This window comes from Ovis aries, chromosome 3 (assembly GCF_016772045.2).
Source record: "Ovis aries strain OAR_USU_Benz2616 breed Rambouillet chromosome 3, ARS-UI_Ramb_v3.0, whole genome shotgun sequence".
NCBI classification, from domain to species: domain Eukaryota; kingdom Metazoa; phylum Chordata; class Mammalia; order Artiodactyla; family Bovidae; genus Ovis; species Ovis aries.
In genome coordinates, this window is record NC_056056.1 from 138,401,382 (window position 1) to 138,410,322 (window position 8,941).

Sequence of the window (8,941 nt, forward strand, 5' to 3'; positions counted from 1 at the left end):
TCCAGCTCTTAACATATTCATAACTTGGAAGGGGGAATAACAAGCATAAAGAATAGTAGAAGTGAGGGAAAATATAGCTGTCCCTCAAAGAGGTATAAGCAAAAAGATCTGTATGTTTAAGAAAGAAAGAGATCACATTAGGAAAGGCTGCATGGAGGAAGTAGCCTTTGAGAAGGGCCTCAAAAAACCAATAGGATTCCAACTGGCAGAGATGAGAGGAGTAGGAATAATAGCAAAAAAAATAGCTTCAGGAATATGGGCACTTCTAGAGAATGATGAATAGCACATTTTGATTCAAGGGTTTATTAACCCTTTCTGGCTTTAAGAATTTTATGAAAGCTATGAACCCAATTCCTAGAAATAAAAGCACAAATTTCATAATCAAAGTTTTTTGCATACTCTTTCTGGAGATTTCCCATTACAGGTAGCATAAGGGAGATGAGAGGAAAGCAGCCTTGCAGTACATCCCATGAGAGCTGGTGCAGGTGATCAAGGCTACAGCAGACCCTTTTCTGAAAGGAGAGATTTGGACCTGACTGCATTTGGGAAGAATGGTAAAAGAAATGGAATCAAGATTGAGGGGGACACGGGGACACGTCCAGGTTACTCATCCAGAGATTAAAAGAGCTGTGATACCTTAAGGAATCATTTCTAGCTGACTGGATGATACAGATTTGCAGCTGATGTTATGGTGTCTAGAAAAGGTACCTGGGAAATGAAATGTTTGGGTTTAAAAGTATGCTAGGACCTGATTGGGGAGTTTGACTACCCCCACTGTATTTTACGCTTAATTCAGGAAAGAATGGGACATGATGCAGATTTCTGAGGAGAATGAACATTCACAGCTGTGGTTTAGGAAAATGAATATTCAGAGCTTTGGTTTAGGAAAATCAATCTTAAGGGTTATGGGTGTGTGGGAGGCTAAGGCCATTTAGGAGTTCATTGCAGTTGGCTTTTATATACTTTAAATACATCCTATTTATTCAGTTCCCCTTCTGTCCTCGCCACCCGCTATTTGCAGAGCCAGGACTTCAGTAAGCATTTGGTGGTGCTTGCCGAATTGAAAACCATAAATTTACTTTGAGGGTCCCCTTGTAATGTCCCTATTACTCACCAGATGGCACCATTACAGCATTACTTACAGATCAGGCTTCCTTCTAAAGCACAGTGTTTCCAAGCAGAATATGTTTCTTTGAGGGAATTCACCTTGGGACAATCTAGAGGTGATGGGGCAGGGGGGTGGCAGTGGATGGTAGCTAGAATGAAAAATTCAAGAATTCTCTTTCTACACTGTAAATCAACTAAACCTCAACTTTTAAAAATATTACTTTTGTACTTTTACATATTATTTCTTATTGTAACAGAGTATCTTGGCTGAATTTCTATTCCTAGGCATATAGATGGCGAAAGATGCTTAGAAAAACATGCCTTTTCAAAGATGCAAGCAGTTTTCTGTCTAGTAAGAAGTAGCAAAGAGTCAGACATGACTGAGCGACTGAACTGAACTGAAGAAGTATTCGACTTAAATATATCTGGGAAAGAACTGTCCCTTAGTTCTGGGAATACTTCTAGGTGAGCCATTTTGTTATACTTATCAAGCTGAGACCATACGCTGGTGAAATTGAGGCCACCTAAAACTTTATATTTATATTGCAAGCCAGTTTGCATCTTAGAAAAATAATGATTTCCCTAGAACAGATTTTAGTTGCACCATGCTAGAGTTGTAGTTTATTTCTATGAAGTTGTATGTTTTCATTTTGAGATTCAGAGCTAACCCTGAGAAATTTCCTGAGATGATAGGAGTGCCAGAAACAAAGACTTGTGACTACGTACGTGCAGCTTTGCGTTGAGCTCAGACCTGAAGTGCAGCACAGTTATAGGGGCGGCAGGACCATCGCCTCACTGCCACACATCAGCAGTGCCCTGACAAACTCCCGAGTACTAGAAGACTTGCATGTAATGCTAGACAAGATTCTTAGCACATTCTAATGGGTGTCAATATAATCTGAATTTGTTGAATAAAGTGGTGAATAATCAGATTTATGCAGACTTCAATTCAGTATAGGAAATACTTTAGAGGCCCCAGGAGACAAAGGTGTTATCAGTTCAGACAGGGTCATTTCTTTGGTATTTTTTCAAATTAAAAACCCTCATTACCATTTATTAATAGTTAAGTGATTCTTACCTTTTTACATAATTCTTACATTTTAGAATTAAATTGAAATAATAGATCTCTCTAGAGACTATACATACACAATTTTGCATTCAATTTCAAGGGGTTGGGGTGCCCTGAGATTCAACAGTGACCCCATGCATGAGTCCCAGGTTAGAAATCTCATGTGAAACTGATTCATCAGATGCATTATAAGGAAGAAATGCCAGAGGAGAGTGGGGAGTCTGAAGAAGGGGGGAAGGAGGTGGGAGAGAAACCCGTGCTGTGTCCCTCTGGGATGTTGGTGCAGGTCACTGAAGACAGTTGAAGAACTGCTTTTTCTGTGGAGATTTTTACCTATTTGGACTTGAGAGGAATTGCTAGAGACATTCTGGGGGCCCTGGGCTAAGGGACTGATGACACATTTTGGATAGTAGGCATAGGAAGAATTGAATTGGCGTCAACGGTTAAAGGGTTCAACCAGACCATTCTACAGGTGCTGAAGGGCTAAGGTGCCTTGAGATTCACGTCGTACTCTGCAGAATCTAAGCTACAGACAACAGGGAAGAGGCATAAGAATGGGGCTGTGTCAGGGAATATCTGGGAACATCAGCTTCTTCCTCTAAAGAAGCATGTGCAGAAGGCCATCTTCTCTGTGCCATTATTGTATTATCACCCACTAGACTCTGAAAGGTCACTAACCAAAACCAGATCAGGAATTACTTGTTCCAACTGAGAAGATGAAAACTGAGTGAAACTAACATTACTTCCTTTTCAGGACTCTTAAGACTCTTGACTGAGGACATAAAGGATTCCTTTCTCTGAAGATGAAATAGAGCAATTAGTGGAGTGGGTTCCCATCTAGGGTTAAGTCAGAAGATCTGGGTTTAAGTCCTGGTTATGCAAAGTACTAGCTGTATGACCTTGACTAAGTCTTGGAGTCTATTTCTAGAACTGTTAAGTGAAAATAATAATAGTGCCTACTTCATATGGTCATTGGGATATAAAATTGGGCACAATGTCTGGCACAGAGTAAGTGTTCAATATATGATGGCTATCATTGTTTTTGGTGCTGAATGCTGGAACTGTAACAGAAAACTATCTTCCAGCCCTCAGGGACACTTCCTCACTAATATATTTTAGCTGCCCTCTCTAAGCCCCAGCACATATTCCCTAACCACTGCACAACTCAAGCCATCCTCTGGTCATCCTATGTGTACAAAAGCTGGCTTTAAGACCTTTTTGACCCATAATTACAGGATATTTATGAAGAAAGGCCATGTAAGCTTGGGAATCTCATCATCCCCTTGACTGCCCTGAATGATAAGAATTCTTTAGGTAGGGAAGGATTATATTAAACTAGAACCTTCCCTAAATAACTGTGTTTTCCCAGAGGAGCCAGTCAACACCATCACCCCCTACCCCAAGAGAGCTATAAGAAAACTAACATTTGCATAAGATTTCTCAGATGTCTTATTATCTTTCTCAAAAATTTTTGTCCCCATTTTACACAGACAGAAACTGAGTCTCAAGCAAGGAACCAAGTCTCAAGCAGTCATTTACTGTTGGATCTGAGATTCATTGCCAGTGCCCTTTCCACATCTCTGTAGCAACCAGCTGCAGAAACACACATACATATATACACATATCTACATGCATACATACACACATTTGTAGGTACAAGCATACACACACACACACACACACACACACACACACACACACACACACACACAGCACCCCAGCTCATTATTCTCCCAAATTTTGTTTGAAGCAGCCTTAGGAAGTCTCCAGTGCCCAAGGGAGCAGACTAGAGCTGATGTCAGGCTAAGCTCCCGGGGGGACACCTTACCGGAGTTCTCCACTAGAGGCCTGAGGCAGTTTTTGTGGTTCCCTTTGTGATGTGTCACTCTGCCAGAGATCCCAGGCAATCCCTCCTGAACAATGCCCCCTCCCTACCCCTCCCATGAAACAGGTGTCTTGCCTACCATTTCAGGACTCCACTTTGGAAATCATCTCCTGCGAACCAGGTGCTCCACTGAAAAGTCTCCTGCACATCTGGAGTTCTGGCTACTAAAAAACCCTTGTTTGGGAATCGCAACATGTACCCTCTCCTTCCTCAGTCCAGCTTGAGGTCAAGGTCCAGGGCGGAAGTGACAGCAGGTAAAAATGGCAATGCATACCCCAGTCAGGGCAGGGACAATCAACTCCTTGGAACCAGAGGCAAGAAGAGAGGAGGGAAGGCATGGTCCCTGTAGTTCCCACTAAGCCTGTGTCCATGCAGTGGGTCCAGAAGCCCCACCCTGCCATTGCCCTAGTACCAGTCAGCAAGGAGGGGAGATGACGCCTCTTTATTAAGGTTAACACCAAGGAAAGCATTGAGAAGGAATACACAGAGGAAGAGGAAGGGCACACAAAGTCACCACTTGAGGAGGTGGGAGGGAGGCATATCAGTTAGGAACCTCAGGACAGCCACATGCTTCATGCCCTGGTTGTGGGGGAAAAGAGAGGAGAGGGGAAAGCATCATGAGAGCCTGGGGCTCACAGAAGGTCTGAAGCCCCCTGAACCTAACACCAGAGCCACAAGCCCTGCCCCTCAGGGCTCACACACTACTACACAGGTCAACACACATAATGCACACAAGACATTATGGAGGCAACACCGAGAGTCAGCGGGCAGGGAAGTATTGACAGGAAAAGGAACTGAAGTTAAGCAGGTATAGCCAGCAGAGAGACAGTTTTCGGCTGTGGCCCCCAAGAGTCCCTCAAATGTCCCCTAAATCTGGGCTGTTGCTGAGCACCACCCCCAAGTCTCTGCCTGTGAACTGGGCTCTTTGTTCTCTAAGCCCCAGTGAGTGGATAAAGCAATCCCAGATGAAGTCAGTGACAAGGCAGATCCGCTCTGCATGCAAAATCCTAGAGGTTGAGCTATAATGTCTTCATGCACATTCAGAGCCAGCTCCTCCCAGCCCAGGGGCCCTCGGAACCCCATTCACCCAGATTCCTAGGGCTGCAGTTCCCTCCTCAAGCTTCTTTTACCAATCAGCAGCCGCAGAGGTCTGTGAGGGGGAGAGGCTTCTGCAGAACGCTGAATAGCTTGGATTTCATCAGAAGGGTAAATTTTCTGTTGCCAGAACAGAATACCCTCAATTCCTTAATTTCTAGGTAAATCGTTAGAGATTTTTTGCCATAGTCCTAGATAAGTCCTTTTTCAGAATAGAAAAAGCAGAATTTTATTTACACAAGTCAGGGGTTCTCCTGTTGGCTGGGGCGGGGGAAAGGGCAGGGTAGGGGATTGGATGGGAGTCCAGAGGTGGGCGCTTCCTCTCCCGGAACCTCACCTTTCCGCAGTTTGCTACTTCTTGCTTGGTGAGGCAGAAAGAATTCTTGATGCTCCCAAAGTCCTTCACCCTGTAAATGCTTCCTCAAGGAAGTCTCTTCTGCCTGACCCACAAGAGCAGCGGTCGGAGTGAAGCACGCGCTGCATCGCGCCGTTCAGTCCCCTCATGCACTCGGAAACCCAAAGTCAGCCCGGGAAAGTAGTGCCCCCTCGGAGTCCCCTCACAGAGAGGCCTCGCCCTCCAGCTGCAGCAGGGTAATGTCGGGCAGATCGAGGGGCTCCACAAGTGGCCCGTCCCCCCCCAGAAGGCCAGCACAGGGGCTCTCCGGGCGCTCACAGTGACTTGTGGGTGTGGCGGAGCTGGGCATCTCCTTTTCTTCTTCATCGTCGTCCTCCTCGTCCTCTGGATCGCGACCCAGCAAACCGCTGCCCCCGATCCCAGGCGAAGGGGTCTCCGGATCTCGGCGAGCGCCCTGGAAGTTCCCCTTGCTGCCGACCACGCCCAGGCCACCCTGGCGGGGCGCGGTGGTCATAATCTGGCACATGGAGACGATGGCTCGCTGGTTGGCGCACACGTCGTCCGAGAGCACCTGGATGTGCGAGGCCTGCTCGTCCAGGGCCCCCCGCATGGCCCTCACGTCCTCAAACAGGGCCTGCAGCTGGGCCTTCAGGTGCTCCATCAGTTCCTTCATGCCGCCGTTGTACTCCCCGGAGATCACGTCCCCCACGGCCGGCACGGTGGACACCTCGAGAGGGGCCGGCATATCGCCGCCGTCCTTGGTCATGATCTCCAGCAGACCTTCCTCCATTGAATGGCAGAAGCGGGCGGTGGCGGCTCGGGGTCCGGTCCAGCCCGGCCTCGGGGTGGGGGAAGGTACGGGGAGGGGGAGAGGTGCCCGGAGGGGGTGGGAGGAGCCGAGGGAAGAGGAGGCTCCAGACAGGGGTGGAGAGGTGAGTCCCGGGCGGGGGGTGCCGGCAGAATCTGGAGAGGCCGGGAAGAGACGGCGGAACAAGGACCGGGCTACAGTCCCAGGGCCGGCGTCTCTCCGGCTCGCCCCGGGGCGAAAGCGCCCTGCCCTGCCTCGACTCCTGAATTGCACCCGTGTCAGCGCCTCCCTCTGGGCGCCAAGAGCGTCAAGTGCCCGCCGGTTCCCTGGGTCACAGGAGCGCTCGCACAGGGGCCCAGGTTGAGGCCGAGGCCAGCAGCGGGTCGACCTCGGGACTCCCCTCGGCCGCTAACTGGGAGCGCTCGCGAGTGTGGTTGGAAGTGACAGGGGCGGGTCTCCCAGCGGCGCCGCGGATGCTCCTCTGTTTCCAAGGCGACGCACTGCACGTAAAAGACGTGTGTCTCCATGGCAACCAGGAAGTGGAGCAGAAAAGGGAGGACAGCTGGGAAGCTGCAGTGGGGCTCTGGATTCTGAGCTTGCGGTTGGAGCGGGAGGGGAGGGGACGCTGCAGTGGCCTCAGCTGAGGCTGAAAGAACGTGTGGCCGCAATGTTTAATAGGGAAGCATGAGAGAGCAGTTTGCTGCATAAATCCCCAGGTCGGGGAGACATCGTCCCTCCTCTACTCTGGGTAGTAGTCACCGAGCGAGACTACCTTGGAAGGATTTTCACCTGCCCGCATTCCTTCCTCTGAGAATGGCGTTACAGCCGAGTCCTGCTTCTCTAACCTCCTGCAGGAAAGCAGAGAGGGTAGAGAGGCCGATGCTATTACCCAGACTTGAGCTGGGATGCGCGGGCGCCCTAGAGCGGGCCCCGCCCGGCCTTCGCGGTGCAGATGCGCAAGAGGGCACTACGGAGGTTTCCGTCACTCCCTTCTGCTTCTGCAGTAAATCAGCCCTCGCTGTCGATAAGATGGTATCGAAGCCGAGAAAAGATGGAATTCCCTCCCATAATAGACCCAATCGCTCCTACCCAGGGCACTGGGGGTTCTTTCAGGACGGTGAGGCAAAGTGCTTCAGTTTTGAGAAAGAAAGCTCCGTAAGAATAGAGATTTTTGTCTCCTCCGTGTCCTCCAGCACGGAATCCCCAGCACTTAAAATAGAACCTGGCGCATAGTAAGTAAATGCTCAGTACATTTGTTGAATGAATGCTTTAACAAGGACCACTGTGTCCCATTCCCTTGTCCAGAACTCTCCAGCTCACAGGTAGTGGCTTTTAGGAGGCCTGAATTCAATTTTGTTTCGGCCATTTATTAGTTCAGAGACCTTGAATAAATCGTTTTTCTCATCTGTTAGTGGATCGGACTGTATAATATTTGGTAATATTATTTCTGACTCTGAGGAACACTGCGTCCGCTCCCAGTTGAAAGGGTAAACTGTCGACAACGTGTGGAACGGATGGCGGGAAGGCCCGGTGGTGTGGGGGGATTATGTAAGGGTAATTTCCCTGTCCCCAGGCCCAGCGTCCAGGTACAGACATGCAGTGAGTGTTTCAACCTTTGTGACAACTCCTTTCTCTTTTTGAGGAGTGGAGTGGGAAAGGAGGAGGAGGAAGAAAAGTTGAATTTAATATATTTACAGATGACTTCAGATTGAAAAGCAAACAGTACCTGGGCAGCAGCATACTAATAATGACCTTAATAAATTGGAGAAGCCAAGTGATCAGAAACCACAAATGAAGTTCACAAGAAGAAATAAATGTGGGGAAGAGAAATGATGTAACACTTCAAGATGGGGACGAGCTGGTTTTGGGTGAGTGTTTTGTATACTGGTGGTTCAGTGATAGCTGATGCGTTACTTTGAGGTTTCCCTTGTTGCATACTCTCCTGATGAGGGGTGGGGCTGGCCCAGAGAAACTTTGCTGGCACTAAAGAACTTTTCGACTTATTCCTTGTCTTACTGCTATTAAAATAGAAATAAGTTAACAAATAAGAAGAAGCGGGCAAATATCCTAAACAGTAGAATGTTTAAGGCATTGTTAGTATAATAAAGTATTATATAACCCTTAAAATTTTGATATTCCAAAACAAATGTATGAACAAATTTTAAAAACCTATTTATGTTCTATATATTGTATTTTCTATGATTCAATCTTATTTGCTTGCTCATTCTGTCTTTCTTTCATTCCACAAACTTATGACTCTCACCTTGGTTATCATCCCCACCTCTACCATGTGCCCCTCAGGGTATTCTTAAAGCTGAGAAGAAGACAGAAATGCTTTTCCTTGGTTTCCCTAAGCACAGCCAAAGTGCACTGTTATCCCCAAAAACAGACTTTACCAAAAAGGAACTGTAGGAAAGCTAGAAATATACAAGACATACAAAAACAACAACTGAGCTTCCACAGCATGAGTTTCTGATCGTACTCTAGCAAGCATATTTTTAGGGCTTATGGGTTCAACCCTGTGAATGTGTGTTAGTCGCTCAGTCATGTCCAACTCTTTGCAACCCCATAGACTGTAGCCTGCAAGGTTCCTCTGTCTATGGGATTCTCCAGGCAAGAATA

The 8,941-nt window shown here is 47.5% G+C and overlaps 1 protein-coding gene across 1 annotated transcript; it reads right to left on the reverse strand.

The window, feature by feature from the left end:
• Window positions 1-4,484: 4,484 nt before the first annotated feature.
• Window positions 4,485-6,764, reverse strand: CCDC184 (coiled-coil domain containing 184). Its single transcript, XM_027967396.2, has one exon. The coding sequence runs from the start codon at window positions 6,299-6,301 to the stop codon at window positions 5,714-5,716; it is 588 nt and encodes a 195-aa protein (XP_027823197.1). The 5' UTR covers window positions 6,302-6,764; the 3' UTR covers window positions 4,485-5,713.
• Between the last annotated feature and the right edge of the window lie 2,177 nt (window positions 6,765-8,941).

What these genes read in the sequence shown, in the direction of transcription:
- CCDC184 (XM_027967396.2), bottom strand. Translation starts at nt 6,301, where the DNA reads ATGGAGGAAGGTCTGCTGGAGATCATGACCAAGGACGGCGGCGATATG.